Below are 27,218 nucleotides of genomic sequence, written 5' to 3'. Positions count from 1 at the left end.
GAATTTTCTCTTCCACATTTTTCTATTCAATTGCATGTTCCATGAAGGCTGGGTCATACATGGTTTGCAGTAGGATATAGAGTACATGTTGACTGAACAAGTGAAACTAAAACACAATAACTTTCCAGTGTCTCCAAGAGCTAATCAAAGAAGCCAGGCATGGTGACTCAAAAACTCCTTATTCCACAATGTGGAGTAGCACATATGAAAGTATCTGGTTGTTCTCATGCACCCTTTGCATTCTAGACACTTATGTTTACATTCTAACTAAGAGATTGAATTATAATATTTATTTGTTTAAGTAACTGGATTTCATAGGTAATTGAAGAAAACTGTATAAGAAGTTTTCTTAATAAAGCAGTCACATTTACTGTGTGGACAATTTAAATAATTATTGTTTTCCTGCAAGGATGTTACTTTTGGAAAAGAATAATTTCTTGCTTGAGAAATAGATAGCTTGTCATCATTCATTATGAAATCTGGTATGTAAAAATCAACTGTATGTCTAAACAAAACATATTTTTGTGTGATCAAATCTAATCTGCTCTGTGATCTTAGTTAGGCAAACATCAAACTGCTATTCTGATTTTAAAGGTACGACAGAGAATTTCCTTTGGTTCTTTTATTTAATTTGATGTTTTTTTTTCATTCTCTCAAAGCCTGATTTCTTAATCCAGTGATGGCCATAACCTAGTAAATATTCATAAATTTCCATTTTACACTTCAAAATGACTTCTCAGGATTATGTACAGAAATCTTAGTCATCTTTCTTCAAGAATATTGGCAGCACCAAATTTCCTTATTGATGTCAGTGTAATGATCAATGATCTCCTATATCTCTGTATATTTCTTTTTTGGGAGGGGGTCCAGTCGTGGGGCCTGAACGCTGGGCCTGGGCACTGTCCCTCAGCTCTTCAGCTCAAGGCTAGTGCTGTACCACTTGAGCCACAACGCCACTTCTGGCTTTTTTTCTTTTTGCTTCTGTGGTGCTGAGGAATCGAACCCAGGGTCTCAGGCATGCAAGGCAAGCGCTCTACCACTGAGCCAACTTCCTAGCCTCTCTGTATATTTCTATAACAAGTAAAATCCATGTTCTATATATTTTACATGTTGTTATATAAAGAGAATTATATTCCATATATTATTATATTATATAGAATAAATCCATAAAAGTGACTCTTCTTAAGGAAAAATCCCAAATTAAATAAATCACATTAAAATAATCATAATCCTGTTAGTCTAAAGATACAATTACTCTACTACAATATTCCTTCTTTTGACTGGGCTTATTTTGTTGCAATAGTCCTATTCATAGGCAAATGTTAATGTGGTTGAGAACTTTCATTTCCAACTAAATATGAATAGCAAAACAGAATATTATTTTTGGCTCTCTTTGAATCAACATGGGGTGAATTCAAAAACAGTGTTTTGATCATTGACTTTGTTTCCTCTTAAAAAAATTTAAGGAAAAAATACTTCTAACTCAGACTTCCACAGGAGCCAGGAAATATACTAACCAGAGGGAGGGAGAGAGAGAGAATGAGCATTCAGTACAAAAAGTGAGTAGCCAAGTCAAACCACAGCCCTACGTGGCTGAACAGAGAAGCAAGAGTGGCCCAATTTGTGTGAAACATTGCCTATTATTAGAGAAGATGAGCTGTGTTATTTGTACATATTAAAATACATCGGTTGAAAAAAATCAATTTTGCACTCTAGGAATTCTCTCTTTAGAAAGATAGTAAATGATTTGCAAATACAGTCAGAACATCCAGGGTCATTCAATAATGCCACATTCATATTTCAAGAGAAAATGTTAGTCCTTTGCTGGAATACACTTCAAAGGGACATGAGCACACAAACACAACATAGCCTATATATCAGTTCTATATTCTGCCCTGGAGGCAAATTGTGGGATAAAAATTCTATAATAATGAGTCATTAAACAAGAGAGATTAGAATATGTTTGCATTCATTAACAACATCTATACATTAATTGTGAAATCTGCTTTAGTACATCTTGGCAGTCTCTTAATTTAAATGGCACATCTGTGAAAGATTTAATGTGCTTGCAAATGAAAGTCTCCCTTTTAGACTTATGTTAATCTCTGATTTTAATTCTTTATCTTATGCTTTCTCTTTAGGTTCAGTTATTTTCATTGCTGGGAGTACACATTTGTTTCACTTGTTCTTATCTAATACTGTGCCTACAAACATATGAAGAACAATTTCAGAGACGTTTAATTAGCTGCAAAAGATAATTAATACATTTAACATAGAAAATATGATCGAGTCACAAAATATGGCTACATCATGTTTTTGGGAAGGCCAAATATGGCATAGAATTATGCATGAAATGCTCATTACTAATACTGAATTAGGTCCCTTGCATATGTAACATTTACTACATTCTCATGATCTGCCAAGAAGGAAGGCATTAGCATACACTATGTGAGTAGAGAAAGAGGTGTGCAGATGGAATCCACTAAGATCACATGTAATTTTGAAAAAGGAAGGGTAGGACTACAATTCTGATCAGGGCTTTCTTAAAGGCTGATACTTCCCTAGTTTTCTCCTAGACTTACCATTTGGACAAATATATTCCCTTGAGAAGTGAGTAAACTAAGCCTAGTGAAATTCTTTACACTCAGTCACAAAATCACAGTATCACATGGAGCTGTCTGTACTTTTTCTTCTCTTCTATGAGTCTTTGGATCTGTTTCTACTTGAGTCATTCTCAAAAGATGGAAATATTTCTGAAAAAAAACTGATTTCCCCCATTCACTTACAATCTTCTAGTTCTTCACATGCAAAAGCTTTTATTCTTTGAAAGTTCTTGCAAATATTCAGGCCAGGAAATATTAATGACTAGGTTACATAAATTCATAAATATTACTTTGTGATCCTCAAGAATGGCTTGTGAACTATGTCTTCATAAGGATGGAGATGGTGATGAAGCATCAACTCTAATCTGTTAGGAAATGGTCTTTTGCCACCCTACCTCTTTCAATTGACTCATCCACTACATTATAGCATATATGTCTTTTCCTGGTGAGTAGAGATTAAAGAGATATCATTGTCTCATGTTGGAGTAGCCTTTAGCCACCCTAGCATCTCCAAAACCAAATGTCCTTGAAATAAACACATCTCCCCTTGAGTTTATTCAGATCTGGTGGGAAAGCACGAGGGCTCAAATCCGTTTACGATGTTGTTCTGGACTGCTTTTTGTTTTCCCCACACAGAAGCCTACCATTTGTAATCACCTGGTAGCTGTGTGATCAGAACAGTACACAATCGAATAAACAACAGAGCCATGAAGGCTTGGCTGACTTACCCTTGAATTCACTACTTCCAGGGAGACATTTTGAGGTGGAGCACTGGGCACTAGAACAAATCAAACAAGGTTAGTGGTTACAACTAATGTCTTCAGAGAGAAATCTTAATCCTCTGCTGTAAAGAGAAAGTGTGTCATTTTCATTGTTAATACTGATAATTAGGAAGGCACATGTAGGTAGGTAGTCTTCAAGATTTTCTGGATTGATGGGAAATGACTACACGTATTTATTTATTTAATTTGTCACTTTGGGGCCATTAGTTATTCATCTAAGGGGGAACCCAAAACTGTTTAGCAAAAGAACAATTGCCAGATGCCCAAAGCTGCCATTTAATTAGTTTTCTCGTGTTGACTTTCTGGGAGAAACCAGTGTAAACATACAGATTTCCAACTGTCATTTTAGAGCATTATGATATAGACTATTTTATTATCTTTCATAGCTTTACAATGAAATACATCATCGTATTGATCAACCAGGATGCTTAACTTCTTTCACACAATTTTCTCTCTTAAAATGAAAAGAAGAAATATTTTATTTCTTTTGTAATCTATTTATAAATAAATCTGTGTGTCATAGATGCAAGTAGGTTACTAAAATAACATTCAACCTACCAATTCTGTAAATAACATTCAATCTACCAATTCTGTAAATAACATTCAATCTACCAATTCTGTTTGGAAATAAAAAAGAGTGGTTTGTTTTGCTTTGTGTATTTTCTATATATTTTCATAAACTTGCTTGTATTTTGATTTCCCCAAACTTTTATGGAAGAAGATCATGCACAATCCATTGTTTAATGCATGCTCACTATATGAAAGAAGTGAATATTCCTTCATGGGAGTAATTCACAGCTGTTGTTCACTGAATAGCTATTATGTGTCAGGAACTGTTCTAGGTGTCTGGCATGAATCATAAATAAAATAAAAGCTGCTCTGTAATCCTATCTATTCAGGAGGCTGAGATCTGAGGATTGTGGTTCAAAGCCAGCCCGGGCAAGAAAATCTGTTGAAACTCATCTCTAATAAACTACTCAGAAAAAGCCACTCAAAAATGTGGCGCTGTGGCTCAAGTGGTAGAGCACTAGCCTTGAGCACAAAGAGGCTCAGGGACAGTGCCCAGGACCTGAGTTCAAGCTCCAGGACCAACAAAAGTAATAAACAAACAAAATAAATAAAGCTCCCCTTCACCACTCAGAAACAGTACTCAGTAAATCCTGTCAATGATGAATTTCTACAAAGAGTAGTCCCTATCCTCATTTGTGGCCATAAAATTGGTGAGTATGGTGGAAATGAAATCTTCTTGAGCATATTAAAGAATTGCAGGGTCATTTTTTGGTCTCATTTGTGGAGGATGCACCGTGCAAGAAAACACAGTGGACACAGAAATAGCAAGGGCCGTGTGGAATGCGGAAACAAGCCAAGCCCAGGAAAAGGTCCAGATGAAATGCAAAGATGCAAACGGATCTCAAGATCTTTGCCATTTTTTTGTTTGTAATGGTGTCTTAATAAGAAAATCACCTGGGGTTGGGAAGGTGGCTCAGTAGTAGAGTGCTTGCCTTGGAAGTATGAGATCCTGGGTTTGATTCCTCAGCACAACATAAGCAAAAAGAAAGAAAAAGCCAAAAGTGACACTGTGGCTCAAGTGGTAGAGTGCTAGCTTTGAGCTGAAGAGGTCAGGGATAGTGCCAAGGCCCAGAGTTCAGGCCTGACAAAACAAAACAAAACAAAACAAAAACAAACAAACAAAAAGCCACCACCACTATAACAACAAAAACCCTTTTCTTTTTCTCTGTTTCTCTCTGGTCCTGCTGTACCTTTTCTTTTCTTTTCTAATTCTTTTTTTTATTAAAACTAATTTGTGGCTCAAAAAAAAGTCACTGGCCAATATTTTCCCTTTTTAAAATATAACTTGTCAATATCTATGTTTATAAGAACCTTATGTTTTACCCTAGATTTAGAAATGTCCTAATTTTGATTTTGCCTTCTTACTAGTATTCAATAACCAACCGCTATGACATATATCTTATTTTCATATCCTCCAAACTGACATTCAATAGTATGCACTCAATCAACGGTTGAGTGAGACCTCCTGGACCTGAAGGAACTTGCCAAAATTTACTTTGCTGTGATTATGAATTTCTTTCCTTTTTTCCTTTGTGCTTGATAAAGATCACAGCCAGTGTAGTATGTTATAAAATATTAACCTGAGATCTGCTTCTTATATAGTATATCAACAAATATTTCAAATTATACTATAATTTGAATACTTCAGCAAGTGTTTTTTTAGTTGAAATTTGTTTTAAATTAAGCATAGAAGATAACCACCACAAGGCCAAGGGTTTTGTTAAATCTAATGTTGTTTTACCCATGCTAGAAGAATATTCAGAATCATAGTACACATTCAATAAATAGTTGCTGAATAAGAAAATAGAAAGGTCATGAGGCCATAATAAAGGCTCTTTTACAGTCATGATTTTAATCACAAGTTTTGAGATTTTGCTTTTTAAATTGAGGTTTAAATTGCCATCTTATAATTTATTAATTTTTATTTAATTAAACATCTTGCACTTAAGACATAAATTACAATGTTATCTTTTTAGTTGAGCCAACTCAAAAAGGTCTTTGAAATTGGAGCATAACGTGTTATATATCATACAATTTTACAACCTTCAAAAAGTACTATCTTTAAAAGCAAATTTGAAAATAATGACAATATTAAATAACAGTAAAAGCATGAATTATGAATGGCATTACAATATTTAACTGATATGCATTTGTTGATAATTATACCCAAGTTCTGATAGTATAAAAACAATTTCAGGATTTATGATAAGTGATTGAATTTGGGAGAAAGGAGAAAATAACAGATAAGTCATGTGTTTTGTTCTGGGTACCATTTGCATTGATGATATGTTATACTCAAATGTCATTCTAATTTAAGTTTATAAGTTATATTTAAGTCAATATTTCCAATTGACCAAGAATATACCATAAATTAATATTCAAATTCAAATTTATTGCTTTTGTAACTACCACAATTTTAGAAATATCCAGGTTATTTTCCCTATTAGTGATGGAAAGCAAATAGATATAATACAACCTTAAAAATCTTTATGCTTTGAGGGAAGACAGTATTACGTATTCTTATGTTCTATAATATAAACTTCTCTAATTTTCTATTCTTTTTTTTTGGGGGGGTCCGGTCGTGGGGCCTGAACTCTGGGCCTGGGCGCTGTCCCTCAGCTCTTCAGCTCAAGGCTAGCACTCTACCACTTGAGCCACAGCGTCACTTCCGGCTTTTCCCAGCCCCTAATTTTCTATTCTTTTAATGTTGGCATTGGGGCTTGAACTCAGGGCCTTGCTCTCACATTTGCACTTTTACTCAAAGCTGGCAGTCTACTACTTGAGCCACATCTCTGCTTCTGGCTTTTTGCTGGTTAAATTGGTGGCAAATGTCCTATAGACACTTCAAACCCCAGTCCTCGATCTCAGCTTCTAACATATGAGTCACCATCACGGGGCTTCACTGGCCACACTTGCCATGCCAAGGCAGAAAGGAACTACTTGTGAGAGTATCTTAAATGATCAGTCCTTATTTGCTCCTTCCTAGTATCAATTTCCACAAATAGACACAGTGGATAAGAGACTCTGCTTGGTAGAAATGAGCAGAGTATAGCACCTGTCTGTGCTTTTCTCTGTCTTCCCAATGTAACTCATCCTTTCAAAGGAAGAGGACAAAGGCCACTGTTTATCTTCAAATGTCAAGTAATGATTATTTACAATAGGCCCATCAAAGTCCAGGTTAGGTGGGTCTGGAAACTCCCTCAATAGTATCGTTTATCCGCACATTTTATGCATGTGGTGATGAGGGCAGATCAAATTCCCACATTTGTAAATTATGTCTATAATTAGTCACTTGAGTTCCTCTTCTCTATTTTATGGATCAAAATAACATGCTTCTAATTATAAACTTTTTTTCCTTAAGACACTAACACGGGGCACTTACACTGAATAAGAAATGTCTCCTCATTGAATTGTGCTTTTTACTCTTGTTATATGGCATGCTTCTGTGCCTTACTAGCTTTTCAGATCCCGTTAGAACTTAAGATAGGAAAATTTTATACCTGTCAGGATAAAAGGTTAATTCCTTGTGCCAAAAATTGCTCGATATTTATGAGTTGTAACAGTGTTGGGTGTAGTCTTATTGTTAGGTTGTCTGTGAATTGAGTCTTGTTGTCAGTCAGTCAGTAAGCTCGCACGAGGTTACAATTGCTGACTCATTCATAAATGATATTAATGGTCTATTCATGTCAACCACTTCAACAATAAATGTTTTGGAGAAACTAGCAGACATAGATATGAACTCATACAAAATAATCTCAGTGAATTGGAGAAGTGAGTCATGGTAAACCAAACCAATGATACATAAAGTAAATGGATTTGAATGAAAAATTATTTCTACCAAGAAAAGCTACAAAAGGAGGACTAAAATAGAGATGGCAGCTTATGTGGATAAACATATTTACAAGGATCCCATTGGGAAAATGAATAGAAACTTACTCATATTTACTTTTTGATTGTACATTTTCTCTGTATGAATGTATGCATGTAGGAAGCATGCATATAAACATGTAGAGATGCATTTATGTCAGAAATGGAGCTTGAACTTATGGCCTTGTGCTCTCAGTCATGGATGAGGCTTTACCCCTGAAGCTATACTTCCACTTCTGGTGTTTTGCTAGTTAATTGGAAATAAAACTCTCTTGGATTTGTTGTGAACACTTACTCCCAGATCTTAGCCTTTCAAGTAGTTAAGTTTATAAATGGGAACTCCCAACACTCAGTTCCCAAGATAAAATTTTAGGGTCATGAGTCCTCTAAAATCTTTAGAGATGTATTAATCTTTAGTGACAATGCAAATACATGTAGACACAGTTATATAATGAATTAGCTTCACAAATGGAAGTCCTATAGCTATTTAGTTTATCAATCATTTATTCAGGAGGGATGTGGCTATTAATATAATATTGTTTGGATTTAGGAGCATTTCCTGCAATGAGAAAAGTGATATATATTTGCATAAATAACAATTTGTTAAGCATGTAAATGTATGTCATGTCCTTACATGGATTAGTCCATTTATCACAAATCTCTTTATTATAATCTTTAAAACCAAACAATACTCAAAATCAAAGAGTGCCCAAGAGCAAGAACTGGAAAACAGGTGGTAATGCACATGGTGATAAAGGCAGATCAAATTCCCACATTAAAGGTGAATCAGTTCATTTAAATTTGATCTGTGACCTCAGAATGAACAGCTTCAGTAGAGAAGAAAAACACATCAGATTGAAGTAGACAGAAGGGGACTGGGTAATCAGAGATAGAAATCCAGGAGGGCAGGGTTCTGTTGGCAATGAAAGGAGATGAGTTCACTGCGAAGCTGAATGTCAATGAGGCCAAGGTGCCAAGCAAGGGCACCCTGGAGTCTTTCCTTTCTCCCATCAATGCTCCTGACAACAAGGACGGTCTTCTCCATAGGGATGTTTATTAGGATGAGCTCTAAGCACCACAATACTTTCAGAAGGTAATTCTTAGACTAATGAGTAATAATCTATCTTTCTAACTTAGGACATTTAAAACCAAAGTGAAGAATAAGGCCACGGTATTACGGTTCAGAGTGTGAATCAAATCTCCATAAATTATGTAAACTATTCATTTTCATTTGTTTTTCTTTTACTTTTATAATTATGAGTTGTGAAGTAATTTATTCTGCCAATAAATATTCTGCCGTGCCTTCAATAAGAGAGTCAGATGAATGGGATTACATTTTAAATGGCACTGAAATGGCCTCACACGTAAACTACACTTTTAAGTTGAAATTGCAAATGAGCAACCCTCCTATACTGTCCTTCATCACATGTTTGCCCTTCTTATCCCATTGGTATTCTCTGGAACACATTCCTTGATACTTTCCCAGATTAAAGAATGATAGATCAGCCAAGGAATCACAAGGTGAAGTCATTTTTTTAATTCAAAGATCAATAATTTATAGAATTAAATATACTAACAGGGACCCCATTGCTGAAAAGAGCCAGCTCCTAGCCTTTTTAATATTCAGCGGGTCAGCTCTGCATTTCTGCACATGCCTGGACCTCCACTGGCCTCCTCCCACAAGGCTCTGGGTGTGTTTTCACTCTTTATTCATGTCCCCGGCCTTTCCTTATGGCTCATTCCCTGTATCTCCAGCTTCCTGCTCAATCAAATTTGTTCTTTTCCTTAAGATTTCTTTGTTTCTCTTTATTGTAGTTTCAAAAAAAGAAAAAGAAAAAAATGTTTCTGACCTTTAATAATTTTAGGGCAGCTAAAACTAAAAGTATACATCCTTATGCTCACGCTGAATGCTATCAGTGCTGAATTATTTGCCCCAAATCTTTATGATACACTTTTGACTTTATTGATCTAGAAGGGAATTGGCTATCATTTACCTTTTTTGGTCATTTGTGTCATTTTAGAATGAGAACTCTAAAGAAACATGACCATCTAAGACAGGACCACACACATACAAACATAGAAACAAAGACATGCACAAAAATAATTTGCCTTCTTAGGCAACAGTCACATCTTGTGGGTTAACTATTATAAATCTAGCACGTAAATGTGTACAACGTTGATATTTGACTATACTAGTCCTAGTAAATTAGCCAAATTTATAATTTGTGCTAAAATCGTCTATAAATTTTTAGTTAGGATGCCTTGAAAGTATAGTTGATCACACAGATGCAACGGTATAGTCTTTGAATGAAATTTCAGTTTACAACTTACCATCAGAGAGCGTAACCACTGTTATATCATCAGTAGAGACTCCTGGCCCATAGCGATTATATGCTAGGAATCGAAGAGTATATTCTGTGAATTTTTTCAGGCCTTCCAGCTTATAAGACAGTCCATCAACCTCTATATTCTGGAGACATAAAATGCCAAAACCGTTATTAAGGAAGCACATTCAAGCAGAAATGGCAGCCATTCTCTGCAATCAGTGAATTGGATATTAGGCTCTTACTCATATCACTACACTCCATCCTTATAATGAGATGCTGTAAAACCTTACTGTGACACATACTCCCTTACTAAACCCCAAACTATGCTGTAGACTCCTTGTTAAAAGAGCACCATGATATTTTTATAGTCATTAAATCCCAACTTGTTTAACCACCCAGTGAATTACAAGGAATGGGTTATTCCAACCACAACCAAAACCCTCACAAGCGGAACATAACTTGTAAATTCACTGGACAACGATTTACTCCTGTACCCTAAATGTCATAATTCACTGAGAAACCAAAAACTTGGTTCTTTATATGATGAAACAGACCCCCATCTTTTGAAACTGTCAGGTACATTGCCACAATTTGAATGCTCTGACATACTGTGATACAGTGTGGAACTTCCAGTCACTTCACAGCTGCAGTTGAATGAGACTGAATGTGAAACTGAGGAAATCAGAGCCATAACCTGGCAGAGGAACAATCCTAATGTTCTGAAGGGTGATTCTCACATCCACATTTATTAATATTGGATAATGCTGATTTTGAATTTATTCAAATGAGCTGGTAAAATATATGTGTAGAAAGGGGATAGAATAGTTGAAAACTAAAAGTTGAAGCTAACCTGAAAATAGCCAGCCAGAAATTTTTCTAAAAAAGTAAAATGACTGATTACATAGGACCAGCTTATATAGAATTGCCTGGTCCCTTGACTTGGGACTGTCATCTAACTTGAAATCTTTATTTCTGAAAGGGACAATGGCAATTTTCTTTTCCAGATGGAAACATCCTCGCCATGTAGTTTATATAAAAACCTGAGCCCCAGCCTGTGTTGCTAACATTCAACACACACACCTAACTCGAACATGGTAAGGGCACAGTACTATTTATCTATTGATTCTTCTGTAAATCTCTCTCACTTGAAGTTGAAAACTTGGACATCTCACTAGTTCTTTCTATCTCTGTCTATCAAATATTTACATAGTATATATGAATAAACATCATATATTTGTCATATGTAGTATCAAGGCCACAAATTTACAGTATCTCTTATATATGTATTTGTGTGTGTGTATGTACTTGGGTCACCAAATAGAATTGCTGGGTTTCACTTATCTCCCAGAAGTCTTATTTACTCTTCCTTTACCTGAGCATCATATCTGCCTCTTTTCAGGAATTTATACAAATCCCTGATTAGAAATTAGACACAAAGATAGAGTAGACTTCTACACAGTAAGTTCTACTGGAAGCATTAAAAAATCATAGGTCACAGCTGATGGTGAGTAGAATGAAAACGTAGCTTGCATAACCCCTGTTTTCACTGCATTTGATGTTGGTGCCCTGCATCTCGTATATACACTTCTCTAGCTTGGGGAGGAGAAAGGAAAAAACAAAATGCTTAAATAGGAATACAGACTGACCTATTGTAACAATGAGATGTACAAGACACTGTGTTGAAAAATGAACTTTACAATTTAGGTAGGGAGTGGGGAGGGGAAGGAGGGAGGAGGGAGTGTAGTTGTGGAGGTGGGAGGGAAGGGAGGGTAGGGGAAAAACAAAGGAGGAGGTAACAATGCTTGATAGGAAATATACTTATTACCTTGCTCATGTAACTGTAACCCCTTTGTACAGTACTTTTACAATAGAAAATGTATTAAAAAATTAAATGTGGGTAAACTACCTAAAAATTTCAATCCAATACTTAAGCCTAGGCAGAGAAATTGAGTAAATATAAAAGTTGATTCTACAATTTTCTGTATTTAACTGTCATAGGATACTTTCCAAGTTGAGAGAGACTTTATTTTTGGAAATAACTTTGAATAAAATTGGAAACAATCTAAATCAAGCCAAATTCTATATTATTTAAGATTCAGGGCTGGGAAGGTGGCTCAGTGGTAGAGCGCTTGCCTTGCATGCTCAAGGCCCTGGGTTCGATTCCTCAGCACCACATAAGCAAAAAGAAAAAAGCCGGAAGTGGCGCTGTGGCTCAAGTGGTAGAGTGCTAGCCTTGAGCTGAAGAGCTGAGGGACAGCGCCCAGGCCCAGAGTTCAGGCCCCACGACCGGACCCAAAAAAAAAAAAAAAAAAAGATTCAATCATTTACTACCTAAATGCTTTATATTATATTATGGCCAGATTTTTGGCAATATTTTCTGCCAAATTGTAATTTGATATTTCATAGATCTTTAAATTATTTGTGTTGAATTATAACTGCATTGACTTTACTGAAAATACTGTAACTAAATAATGTAAAGATAAAAAGTAGCTTGCCTAAGATCATGATCTTAGGATAAAAAGTGAAAATACAAATGGCTCTGAGATCAGGTGGGTGAACTACCTGCTATATATTCAAGCACAAAAATCAGAATTCTCCCTAAGGAATTTCTCTCATTGCCCAACCTACCAAATTCACGACTAGAATAGTTTCTCATAATACGTGCTTTGTAACCAGTCAGCTGTTCAGTGGGTGAGCTAGGAAGTGGATGATATTAACAGCTTTGAATTCACCTCCTATTCTCTAGCCCTACAGGCATCAAATAGACGAACACCTCCTAGCCCACTCCCTCACCTGTTCTTTTCCTGTAGACACTTCAGTGCAGAACAATCTGTAACCTTGGACTGGACCATTTGCATAGGCAGGGGGTTCCCATGTAATAAGAATTGAGGTAGGTGAGGTAGATACAGCTTGCAGGTTTTCAACTGGCCCTGGAACTTGCACTGTGTACAAAACACATGGATTAAGGTAAGTAAGTCTGCTTTCCTAAAACCAAATACTTTACAGTTCAGGGACATAACAGCAGGATGCACACTTCTAGAAAAGCCTAACAGTATCTCTGTAAAATAGTAAAAAGAACCTGTGTAAAAGATTAAATATAATGCAAGTTTTAGAGTTCAAGAAAAATTGTTATGTTAATTGAATTACATATTTCAGTTTACAGTTAAAGAGACTAGTCAATGAGTAAAACTGATGAGTATAATTGACTCTTGATTCCAAATTGTTAATCTGGAAATTTCTCCAGTCCACCCATACTGGCCTTTGTCTATGAGATACTAATAACTGCAGGAGGAAAGCAAAATACAATGATAGTCATTGAATAGTATGACTATTTTTAAATCAAAAAGTCAGCACAACAAGCAATGACGTATCATATTGTTTTTAAGTCAGCCATTTAATATGTTGCCTGATTCTTTGCCAAATAAATATCTTCTTAGAATGTCCACTTCACTTTCTAGTGTTCCAGTTTTCTCTCAAAATTAATACTTAAGGGTAAGTAAGTTGTTTATTATTTCACAGTCAAGACTCTTCTGTTGAGATGATTTTAATGGGCATTTCAATTCCTTATTTGGGGACAGCCATTGTTTTAATCATTTAGCTATTTAAATTTGGTTGTTGTTGTTTGCTTGTCTGTTTCCAGATAGCCTTTCCTCAGCAGTCCAGAGTGACACAAGTCTCACTCTTGTGGCTCAGAGTGGCATGAAACTTGTCATCTCCCTGCCACAGTCTACAAATGTAGTTCAAATGGACCTAGATTTAACCAATGAAGTTTTCCTTAAATTGCTTCCTTTGTCTTTGTGATACAACACTTCATTGATTAGAGCATTTCTTTTCTGTCTGGCATCATATATTAAAAGCTCTCCTTGATCCTGCATTAATATTGCAGTCATATTTTTTTCTTTCTTTTTTGTGTTGGTCATGGGGCTTGAACTCTAGGCCTGGGTGCTGTCCCTGAGCTCTTCAGCCCAGGACTAGCGTTCTACCAGTTGAGCCACAGTGCCAATTCTGGTTTTCTGGTGGTTAACTGGAGATAAAAATCTCACAAATTTTCCTGCTGGGCTGGCTTTGAATCACGATCCTCAAATCTCAGCCTCCTGAGTAGCTAGAATTACAGGCATGAGCCACCAGCACCTGCCTCCATATTTTTTATTCTATGGACCTCTGGTTCTTTTTAATGTGCAGTGGCTTTGAAGGTGAAGCTCTCAATGCTAAGTGTGCCATTGCCTCTTTAGTACCTCCAGTTCTAGGTCCTTTCAGTTAACAGAACTGAGAAGCATGCATGTAGAAGTACATGCATTCGTGTTACTTAGACATGTACTTGCATGTACATATACACTGTGCATACTTTTTAGGTACACTCTAATCTACCCCTGTTTTGACTTATATTCTTAGGGAAAATCATGTGCCTGGGTTTCCGGAAGAATTTCATCAGAGATAATAGACACCAGAAGTAAGAAGAAACAAAGAATTGAGCTCCCATATTCATAAATGACATGTTTCTTCATCAGTTACCAACCAAACCAAAATAATCTCTTTGTTAGGGTCAAGTGGGTTCTTATTGTTGCAGTTTTGCTTTGCTTCCTTTGCTGAAAGGTTAGCCACTCAGGAAACTTAAATTGTTTCCTACTTTAACTCTTTTGTCTTAAAGTATAATTTATTTTGTGATCTGTTTGTACTGGCAGATTGAATTAAAATTTTAAAAATCTTACATTGATGATGGCATATAGGTTAAACATTAAAGGGCCATTAATATTTCATTCAAAGGACATCACCTTTGTAATTCAGACTAAAAAATATTGCCTGCACATGAGATGTACAGGTAGTATTTTAAAACATTTTCTTCATAACATTCCTGTATATAGTGAAGACCCTGTATTTCATCTAAGCTATTAAATATTTACTCTTCACAAAAATACTGCAAAATCAGATTTACAAAGTCCCTATTATTCCACCTTTGAACTATAGCCTTTAAATATATATGAAGGTATCATATTGTTTTACATTAATTATGGGTATATATGTAGAAATACATAAGCATCTATACACTTGTGCATTTATCCAGACCTGTATTTAAAAATATGGTGAAGTATAACTAATGTACCTTTCCATTATATGCATATGAGCAGCAAGTCAGACAAAATGAATAAAGGAGACTTCAAAATGTTCAGCAATGGGAATTAGCTGTGAAATCAATACAGTTAACAGCTTCAGACTTCCATTTCATTACAGTTTAGTATGTCAGTCGGGAAACTTAATGGACTAAACTGCTCATCACTTGTAAGGTATATTTAATAGTTTCAACTGATCCTCTCAGTTGGACAATAATTTTGTAGTAAACTGAATACAATTTCTTTCCATCTCCATCACATTACCTATTTCTTCGAAGAATGGAAGGATTTCAGAGTAGACACATAATCTATGCAAGTAACTCATCAATCAATGTCAGCATAGATACTACCTTTTTAAAATTTCAATATTATATTACAGTGGAAACTCATTATAACACCTGTATCTAAGAACAAATTAAATAGTTACATAAGTGTAAATAATATTTATTACATGTCACTATGTGTAGCAAGTACAATAATTTCTAACTAACCATGTATATACTATATATATAAATTTATAGAATAAAAAGCCCCTTAAGAAGAGACTGTGTTATATGTTAACATGAAAAATTGCATAAAAAGGTAACCAGATGTAATTAATAAAGCTTGATTAATTACATATACCATCATCATATTGAACTTAGGATATATGTGTATGAAAGAGAAACGGAGAAATAATGTGGTACCATAGTTTAATAAAACATAGTTGACTAATTATAGATGGTAATCAGGAGGCATGGTATTTTTTTACTAGTCCATAGGGGTCTTATAGGAGTCTGTTATTAACATCAAGGACTCTCTGAAACCCATGAAATTGTATGTAATCTTTAAATGCATATTCCACATTTTCTTCCATTGAGCTCAGACCCTAATGCTGTATATAATATCTCTGCTTACTTATGCTTTTGAAAATCTTTACCCTTGACACATTTATACTGTTTGTTAACTGTTATGATAAGAAATATGACAATCATTTTACTTTTAAAAAGAAAACTTCAACCTTTAATCAAATAGTACTATTTCTGAAGATGATAAGTACTTGAGAACATTTTCATTTTCTAGATTATTTGTAAAATATCAAAGGCATCTGAACTCCTCTGGTTTAATTCAATAGTATTTTAAATTCATAAGATATTATATCTCTTGATCAGGAAACCATATAAAATAAATGAATTTAATTTTCCTTTCCCTTTCTTGCTGTTTTTACTCAAATATCTACCCACCTGACCTGTGCCTTCATACACCCTAAATTATAGTTTATCAAGTATGTTTCCCAAAAAACAATTACAGGATTTGTAATTTCTTTCAAATGACATGTGACTATGAAGGTTTTAAAGACCACTTTAGAGATCAAACATGCCACCATCCCAATAATAGTGAGTGAGACTGATCGTTCTTGTCCATTTTGCTGCTGCTTCTCAGCTGGAAGTCCAAAATGAAGACAAATGTTAGTGTGAGAAACTACATAGTTGAAAAGTTGAATATTTAGAGGTTTTTATTTTAAATGGCTGAGCAATATGATGGGTTCTAATGCTCCCCAATCATCACTTTACTGAACACTTAAAAAAACCCTTTAAAAAACCTGGATTTGGGGGGGGGGGAAAGGCTGTTGAATATACTGCCATTCAAATAATGACCAAGAATTCGCATGCCCTCAAGTCAGCTAAGAATTCTAAGGATGATTCTATCTCTTTATCTGTTTATTAATAATGATTCTTGTTCCTGCTTTTAAATGTGGATCCGAAGAAAACCGAATGATTATCTATAGCGATTTGAATGGATTTAGAACATACATTTCTCTCTTCCTTGAGCAGCAGTTTCTATTGCCACTGATTTCTTCAATGAACATGTTTCAAATTCAAGTTGTTGCTGAATCTACTTGCCTTTATTGATAATAAAGTGCATGCTTTGATTGCCTCCTTGATTTTTTTTCCTCCTGTAGTTAACAGCCCTAATGATATTTCTATGAAATCTGTTTCTATTCTGTATGGGGAATGCAACATCAAAAAGCCTGCAGGCAATGTAATTATTAGCATAATGAAACCCCTTCTCAATGGAACTATACATAGTTAGGAGATATGACAGTAATTTGGCAAGAAAAAAGCAAAAACTATAGTGTAGATTTCTATTACAAAACCATAGGAGTCTGACAAGATTTGGTAAGCAGTTATTACCTGTCTGTTTGCTTCAGGTTTTAATAGGGTCTATCTGCTAACTCATGGTAGACCAATCATGCCACTGTGCATACATGCATGTACACACATGTATAAATAATGTGTATGATATGCATGACAGGGACAGGCAGGTAAGGGCACTCATAAAAAGAATCAGCACAAAAAGCCTTCTTCACAATGCAGACGCAGGAACAAGCCAACTTCCTGGCGTTGTCCTGATCTATTCCTTCCTTACATTCACTTCTCAAATGCTTGCCTTAGGAAGAGTTAGCCACTCACAGGACATTAAAATGACTGAGACCTCAAAGACAAATAAAAACAAATATGCTGTGTTTTCTCTCCAATGGAGAACCTAGTCTGGAAGAAGAAAAAAATGGGCTAGAATGTCCCAGCAGGAAGAGGGCAAGGAGGAATGAATATGATAAAAGTAAATTATTTGGATATACGGCAAGAATATGGAAGCTCATTAAAACCTGTTAAAAAATAAAGTGGGGCAAAGTGGGTAAGAGCAAGTAGCATATGAAGTGAGTATGACCAAAGTACACTCAATACATGTAGAGAAGCATCACAATAAAACTTATTGCACAACTAGACTGAAAGATATTTCTTGAAGAATAAGAATTTCATTGATGGAAGCTGGGAAGGTGGCTCAGTGGCAGAGCGCTTGCCTTGCATGCCTGAGGCCCTGGGTTCAATTCCTCAGTACCACATAAGCAAAAAGAAAAAAGCCGGAAGTGGCTCTGTGACTCAAGTGGTAGAGCGCTAGCCTTGAGCTGAAGAGCTGAGGGACAGCGCCCAGGCCCAGAGTTCAGGCCCCACGACCGAACCCCCCCCCCAAAAAAAAAAGTTAAAAAAAAAGAATGTCATTGATGGGAAAAATGCATAGGAATTTTTAAAAAATGAAGGGCACATCTTCTAAGTTAGGAATATCCACATGAATAAATGTGACTGGCAATGGCTTTGACTTTGGTTTTCCTAGAGTGGGAATGGTCAATGGTTCACCAGCAAATCTACCATCATACTTGAGGATGAACTTCTGCTGATAAGAATAATTGGAAGGTAACCAAAATTAATGATGGTACTGTCATCACCTTTTTTGTTTCTTAAAGCATACAATTATCATTAAATTAATTTTCTATTTTGTTTATCAACAAATCAATATTTTATTAGTATTAGGAATAGTCCTCATGATTCTTAAAGAACATTTAAAATTCCTACATTTGTATCCTCAAATGCTTGCCTTAAAATTTACTTTAGACATAGTGTTCACAAAAGAAAATTCTAATTTCCAACTGAATTTTTGAAGAATTTGTCCTGAACTTTGGAGAAATCTCAAGGACAAACAGTGAAAAATGTGGAACCTATCTTTTAGACAATTAGGGGATTAGAAATGAAATGAAACACTTCAGTTTTGAATTTTGGATACAAAAATTTCTATTTAATATCTTAGCCTCGGGTCATGTGACACAAACACTGTAAGCCTGATTTTCTCAGGGATTCACAATTTCCATGTTAGAAAGCCTATCTGTGGACTATAGGACATCATCTAAAAAAAGAAATGTTCAAAATAATATGCTAGGTAAATACTGTTTTCCTCTCTAACCAATGAGAGAAAAGAGTATTTTCTGTTGTAACATTTCAGAATTTCTATAACAAAGAGAACGCTGTGTGTGGGGAGAGACAAGGAAGATTGTATGTGTAGAGCCTAACAAGGCATGGCCTGAGTCAAGATCAGGGTTGAATATACAAACCAAATCCGGCCAAGAGAATGCCCAATGCAGATCCTGGGGTTTAGCTGGGCATGGTAGTTCATGTCTGTAATACTAGCTATTCAGAAGGTAGAGATAAGAGGACCAATATTCAAGGTTACCCTAGGAAAATGTTAGAGATGCAATCTCCAAAAAGATGTGAGTGTTGGATTACAGCTATAATCTCAGACACATAGGAGGAGGTAGATACAGGAGGACTGTGATCTGAGGCTGGCTCTGGTAAAAAGTGTAAGACCCTGTCTGAAAAATAACTACAACTAAATGGACTGAATGATAGAATGTTTGCTTAGAAAGGGCAAAACCCAGCCAAAGTTCAAACACCAGCACTAAAAACCAACAACAACAACAAAAAACAAGTATTTGCTTGACATATCATTACAGATATAAATTGAAACTTTCCATCTCTTCATAAATAATCCACATCTAGTTAGTTTTGTTTTTGTTTATTCTTGTTATGCTAGTCCTAGGGCTTGAACTCAGCCTGGGCAGTGTCCCTGAGCCTCTCTGTGCTCAAGGCTAGCACTCTATCACTTGATCCACAGCACAATTTTGCTGTTGTTTATTGGAGATAGGAGTCTCACAGACTTTCCTGATAAGGCTGTCTTTGAATCGCAATCCTCAAATCTCAGCCTCCTGAGTAGCGAAGAGGCATGAGCCACTGGCACACCAGGCTTAGTTTGTTGTTTTATTTCCAGACTAGATAGAGATAAATTGATGCTTAATTCTCATAAGAGAGTAGAAATCCCCAGGAATTGCATGTGGTGGCTTCTTGCTTGTTTCACACTGAGTTGAGACTTGTATGTACTTCAAGATTGTATTGCTTCATACAGGACTCTGAGCTCTCTGAAAATAGACATGAATCGGAGAAGCAGGTGTCTTCAGTTCATGCACTGGCCAGAGGGCTTCCCATGGCGATAATGTAACTAAATCCAGAATCCACTCTCCAAGTTGGCTTGTTGTGTGGCCAGTATGGGAAAAAAAATCAATATCCTAGAGATGTAGTTTAAATAGAGCAATAAACAACATACAGATGGCTTTTCTAAAAGAACCCTGATGTCATTTGTTAGACAACAAGGACACAGCAGTCTTTTTCAAACAGTCAAGTGAGTAGATTTTTTTCTGTGTAATGACAGAAAAGATTATTCCTTAAAGGATACTGTCTCTTTGAGGAAGAAATGTATTGTTGATCTATTTCTAAGCATTAAGATATAAGTAAAACTGCCTAGAGTGAACTGGCTTTTGGGAAGGGAATAGAAATAAGGGAGCTGTTTTAGACTTTATCCTCTGATTACATGGATTTCACAGAAGTCAAAGTTCTGGGCTGCTCCATTGCCTGAGACAGCCAACACATCCAGGCAATGCCTGTCAACAGAGACCAGCAGAAATAAACAGAATCTTCAGAATCAGGGACCCTGATTGCAAATTGAGAACTTTCACTCGGGCTCTGTTGTCAAGGCCTCACTTTGTAATATAGTTGAGGTTAATTTTTCTCATGTCTAAAATAAGATGAGGCTGATAGGTGACTTGTAGATTCATTGTGAAGATCAATGGTAAGTAATTGGTGAATGGTGCATGGCATAAAAGAAATGATCAATAAATATAATTGATTTCTAGAATGTCGGGCACTGTGAGAATTAAAGAGAGACAATGAAAACTTCTACAGAAATGACAGCCCAGCGGGACAATGATGAAGAGAATCTGGGATTACAGGAGTCAACGAGAAAGCATGAGCCTATATCAGGCCTCTAAGGTCTTGAGCAAGGGGGAGGGAAGTTGGAGAATCAAAGAGAAATTAACGGGATTTCATATTTTGTGGCCATGAGGCCAAATAAAGAATAAATTTAATGGGGAAAATGGGTATGTTGGTAGATTAATAAAAAGGATGTTCTATAATCCAAAAGAAAAGTGGTTGGTATTTTGTATTGGGATGAGGATGGTCAAGACACAAATAGATGAATTTAAGCACTGTGTTAAGGACTTGATTAGGAAATAGGTGAGAGGTGATTATGGTACTCTCAACCAAGACTACTGGGCTGCCTTACACAGATGGGTGATTTGGGTGTTGTTTCCGGAACAGTCTAAACTGGGTAGTGCTGTAGGTGGAGTTGCGTGGATGGGTGAATATCACAGTTTGGGCATCACATGCATTTGAGATATATCACTATATACAGAAATGCCCAGCTGTCTATTTATCCTCATATAAATTGCCCTGACCTAGTATTTTCTTTTTCTCCCTGTTTCCTTCTCTTTTCCTTTCTTGGGCTCTCAGCTAATTTCACACCCTACTTCTGAAAACAGGCTCATCACAAACATTTAACTTTATTTATCTCCTCGACAATTTTCTCTTTCCTTTTGTCTATATATAGTGAGTTGCTTTTCAGGAATATCACCTGGTATCCAGATCTTGTGGGAATCTGCTTGCTCTGTTTTTACCTACCTTAGCTCCTCTACATCCAATCTTTTTTAAGGGGTCCAAATAATTTCAAAATTAATATAATATGTAAGATGATGCTAAGAAACTTTTCTCATAGGCCACATGTATACATATAGATACATATACATATATCTGTGTATATCTATGTATATGTATATATATAGCCCCATCTCCTTTGCTTATATATGCATATATGTATGTATGTATACATATGGCCTATATATGAACACACACACACACACACACACACACACATAAACACGGAAAAGGTTTTGGTTATTTTCTGTATTGATTCTTGGGGTAAAAAAGAACCAGAGATTAAATATCTTTCCTAGCAGCAGCAACAATAAAAAATTCCAATAGCAATGAACCTGGGTACACGTTTGACCTTGACAATCTTGAAATTAATATTCACTTTGTGATTGTGCTGACATTTATCACCAAGAAGCACCTGGAGAGCCCGCACACATACATGCACACAAGAGAAAGACTGAAAATCACACAGGGCAGAAAACCTAGCTGACCTGTATCTCACAGAAGCATCTAAAGGCTTCTGGTCTGCTGACTGAATCCCCCAGAGGATTTAAGTTTATTTTATTCTTGGTATTCAAAAGATAAGAAGTTTATTAACCACTTGGAAGATTTGGGCTTGTTCAAAGATAGCAGGAAGACAGAATTTGGCAGGAAACCATCTCTTAGAAGGGTGGAGAATGACTAGGTAAAAGTGAATGTGGGAATGCTAATTTTCTGCTTCCTGTCAAAATTACCACCTTCTGTTCCCCAGCCATCTCCTTTGCTTTTATTTGGGTTGATAAAATATCTGATCAATTGAAAATTAGTGAGCTTAACTAACTAATTCAAAGGCTATTAATGTTGATGTTGAATAAATGGGAAGGAAAATAATGATGAAAAGTAGGTATTTGACAATCCCCTGAGAAACAATTCTTCAAGAAGGGTTAAAGTGAAGGATTGCATGCCAATATGTCTGAAATTCAATTTAACCTAAGACTGACAGCTTTCTAGAACTGACCTTGACTGGCCTAGATCATAAACGTTTACTTTGTGAGCCATGAACACCCACATGTAAGTTCCATTTATTAGATGACCTTCTTTATAAAAATTAAAAAATAATACATAGCTCATGAGATCTAAAGTAATGACATTTAAAAATTCAATCAGTATAAGAATCAGTGGGAGATTTTACATAATTTTTTCATACTAAATCTTCCACATACAATATGTGTGATGCTTCCAGTGCACCCAGGTAAGGGAGATCATATAATATTTCAAATACTCAAGAGCCACTTGTGGCCCTTAAGAGAGGAACCTTGCAACACAGGCACAACAATTCAAACACTCTTGGATTGGAATGGGGAGAAATCCAGTGTTTCCAAAGGCAATGGCGATATTATGAAATGAACACTGATGACAAACAGAAGATCCAATTCAAAGTGATAACATTAATTAAAGTGTGAAATTTAAGCACCGAATAAGCTCATGTATCAGGGGTTTAAATCTATCATATTGTAATTTGTACCTGAGTTATTATAAGACAAAACATACCGCTGATGATTGCATTAGCTCTTCGGCAATTTATTTTTCTGAAGAGCATATTCTAAACTACATCGATGAATCCCTAGAAAACCTGAAGTGGTAAATATTAGTTTTTATTTCTCTGCAAGAGAGGAGGAGGATTTTAATGAAGACAGTAATCTCAGAGATACTCTTCAGAATAAGTGTTGGTATAGCCATGCAGACAGGCTTAAGCACAACCATTTGACATTTTTTTTTAATGTTAGAGTTTCGATCCTATGTTTTCTGAAGTAATTATTAGCAATGCCAAATCAATAAGACTTTTAACTTCTTCAAGGACTGTTTTAAACTTTGTGGGAGTTTTGCCAACTGAAAGTCTTATCTTGGAAGACAATGACTGAAACTATTTGTGTGTATATGTGTGCTTGGTGTTTGATGTGTGTGTTTGTGTGTGTGTGTGTGTGTGTGTGTGTGCATACACAAGCTACTGGACATCAAATCTAGTGCCTCTTGCATGCTAGCCAATTGTTCTGTTGCTGAGCTGATCCTCTAGTTTAAAAAAAGATCTTTATTTTATAAAAGTAAAAGGTGATTTCTTAATTAAGACATTTGTATATATACATAAGTATTGTTCACAGTTTTCTTACTCTTCAATTATTTTACATTGACTCTTACTAGCAATCTGTGCCATTCACAGGGGAGTGGAATGAATCAAAGAGATGTATGGTCTTGGAAACTTAGAATGTGGCCTTATTTGGAACAGAGTAGGTCACACTGTTAAATAGATCTGAAGCACAAGATGACTGCTGTTCATAGTAAGAGACCTAGAAAAAGAGGTGGAAGGCCATGTGGAAATGAGACAGAGATCAAAGTGATGTGAATACTAGATAAGGATTGCTGGGCATTATTGAAGCCAGAGAGGAAAGGAAGCTTCTTTCTCTGAGATTCTATAGAATATGACCCTGCTAACATCTAGATCCCAGACTTTTATGCTCTAGAATGGTGAAAGAATGTTCTAAACACCTAGTTTATGTTACTCCTTTAGGGCTGCTTAGGAAATTAAACAAGCCACTCTCTTTTTTAAATCAGAATAAACTGAGAATCAGAAAGGGTAAGTGACCTCCTCAAGAATATATTGCAAGATGTAGACAATAGTCATTCAAGAACACTGATGTCATTTATTTCACTCTACTCTCTTCCCACTTTCAGAAAAAGAAACTGTAGCTATTTGCAGCCTCCTCTTTAGTACAAAAACACAAGGACCTGATCTGTTCCACAACTGAAACCAACGATCCCACTCATTTCTTGATTTCTCTTTAAGCTCTTTGGCTGCCATTCTGTGGTGAAATGCTACTGTCTCCAAGTTCATTATGGATTTAACAGTACATATATGACTATGAGGTAAATGTGTTGGATTCTGGGTGTCCTGATTGAACGGAAGATCTAACACTCACCAATACATGGGATGAGATAAGGGAGCAGGATATTGAAAGCCAAGCAAAAGCCCTTAATTCTATTCCTTCACTTGGCCCTAAACTAGGTTTCTAGCAATAGAATTCTGATGCACTTGTAGAACAAGTCAACCTGTGGACCATACATGTGGTGATAATCCATTAAAATACGTGTTCTCTTTTCATGAACAGATGTAAACAGCACATCAGCAAACAAGCTGGCTTTCAGCTGACGCGTAGTTTGCTATGTCAAGCTAATTTCAGACCCGTTTCTTGGAACACTGTGGCAGCTGAAAGATTGAGCTGCAGGTCTAAGGCCTCCTTTTGGTTAATTCTCTTTTTCAACACAAGCCATATTAAACAGCACTTTACAGGCCTGACAGAAGAATTTCTAAAACGAAGAGTTTCCCACAACTGAAATCATTTAAGTGCTTTCAATGCATTGGACTGTGCACACCCTGTAAAGTGTCCTCTGGAAACATGAAGGGCATAATGGCTTCACAGTTTACAATATGAATTCTCTCATTCTTGTCTATCATCTTTGTCATTACTGGAATGTAAATACTTTAATGTACTGACCACTGGCCTAGATAAATGTGGCAGTTTTTTAATTTGTACATTCAAAGACTTAGCTACTTGTTTGAACTTAGAGCCTAATAAAATAATATTTGCATACATACCATACATATAGCCTAATATCTTAAAAAGTATTCCTGATCCCTTCCCACAACTTCCCTGCCTACAAATCCTCTAAGTCAGCTTCTTCCTCTCAGTTTTCTTATCCTAATAAACAGAGCTCCCATTTATCTACTTTTTGAAGTGCAAAATTTGTGTCAATTTGATTGCTGTCTTATTCTGTCATCCACTATCCATTAGGATGTCTTGTTTCTATTTTTTTGAATTTTGCCAGTTCTCAGCTCTTCCAAAATTACCATGGAAACATGTTATCTCTGGATTAAGCTATTGTATTAGTCTTCCCCTTTGTCTCCTCAATTTTATTTTAAATATGAAAATTAGACCAAGTCTCTCTCCCTAAGAACAGTTGCCTCTACCAGACAGTTAAATCCAGATTCTGACTGTGGATATCAAGGTTTAAGACTAGGCCCTGTCTCTGCTCAGCCCTGTTCCTTACTCTGCTTCGGTCCTACTCTATTTTCCTCTTCCTCTGCAAGGCTTTGGGAAATGATGCTGGGTCTGCTTAGATATCTCCTCTCAGATCATTGCCAGCATCACTTCAAATTCACCAAGACTTCCCTTTGGCTCATAAGTGTCCTTCATTCCTAAGAAACGTTCCCTTTCTATTTAGAATCATCCCTATCTCTGTCTCCCTAAGTGGTTTTGTTATTCTAAGTGCTTCACTTTTTGTCTATTTTCCCCTTCAATCACTGCAATATAAACTTTTTACAGTAGATTATTCTTTTCTGAATTCTTGTTGCCAGAACTAGAGTGGAGCCCAAAAATGACACACAATGGTACAAGCTGAATGTCTGAGTGAATGAATGATATAATGAGATTCTGACTCTTATGACACTTAAAAGATTGAACCATGTGATAAATTAGCCAGGATAAGCTTTCTGCTCTTAGAAATACTTAATAAAAACTTTAAAGGAGAAATAGAAGAGAGTTAAGAACTAGCCTAAAGAACTAGAAAGGCATTTCAGAGATACATGATTATGTGAGGAATAATTAGAATCAAATAATGGAAAATTATATCATTTTCTAGCATTTATTAGAGGCTGGTCATATGCCAGGCACAGGATGAATATCTCATTTAATCATCAGAATCGCCATTTGAAGATGTAACTATGGCATTCCCATTTTAAAGCTCTCATATTAATCTTTGCAACACCCCTGTAAGATATATTCTCTCTTCTTTATTCACAGGAGGACATTCATTTACAAAATCTATCTTACCCCAGCCAGCCAGTCATTGAAATGGCCAGAATTCAAACCTGATCTGCCTTTGGAATCATGGGTCTTCAACATCCTTCTTTCTGTTTCCATTTGGAATACCTGCAGCATCAATTATAAGTTTAACCAAAATGGCAATATAACAGTTGCTTGGCCTGTCTGGAGTTTAAGAACTCCACAATGTAAGGGATCACAGAAATGGAGGGACGAAGAGTGAACAATTGCAGCAGTGGTACTCACTAGATACTCTGTTAAAAATAAACTACGCAACTTGTGAGCAAAATTTGCGGAAGGAAAAACTGGAAGAGAGTGAAGGAAGGGGTGACATTGTCCAAAAAGAAACATACTCATTACCTGACTTATGGAAGGGAATGGTAACCCTTCTGTATATACCTTTATAATAAAAGTAAAATATTTAATAACAAAAAGACCACAGCTAAGCCAGGTAGCGAGAGGAGGTAAGTGGGTTTGGGAGTGATAAGGGCTGTTGGTTAAGGGGTGACACTGATCACGATGCCCTGTTCTCAAATGGACATATGGAATTGAAACCAAGTTATACAACTACTTAACTATTAAAAAATAAAATCACTGGGAGATCAGTTCCAATCAAGTTAAAAAATGATATCTTCTCACAGGTTAGCTTTTAGATGATAAAAACTTTGGTCATACAGATTGGGAGAAGATCTTCA

General features: G+C 36.0%; 1 protein-coding gene across 1 annotated transcript in view; it reads right to left on the bottom strand.

The window, feature by feature from the left end:
- The window catches only part of Dcc (DCC netrin 1 receptor), a 997,292-nt gene that overhangs the window by 257,707 nt on the left and 712,367 nt on the right, over positions 1–27,218 (bottom strand). The window contains exons 10-12 of the mRNA XM_013018919.1: positions 12,943–13,091; positions 10,154–10,292; positions 3,332–3,381 (exon numbers count right to left, since the gene is read on the bottom strand). Coding sequence (XP_012874373.1) covers positions 3,332–3,381; positions 10,154–10,292; positions 12,943–13,091 — 338 coding nt within the window. The remainder of the gene's footprint in view (positions 1–3,331; positions 3,382–10,153; positions 10,293–12,942; positions 13,092–27,218) is intronic.

This window comes from Dipodomys ordii, unplaced genomic scaffold (assembly GCF_000151885.1).
Source record: "Dipodomys ordii isolate 6190 unplaced genomic scaffold, Dord_2.0 Scaffold43, whole genome shotgun sequence".
Classification (NCBI taxonomy): Eukaryota; Metazoa; Chordata; class Mammalia; order Rodentia; family Heteromyidae; genus Dipodomys; species Dipodomys ordii.
Note: the sequence above shows the minus strand (reverse complement) of the source record. Positions and strands in the feature narration are given on the sequence as shown.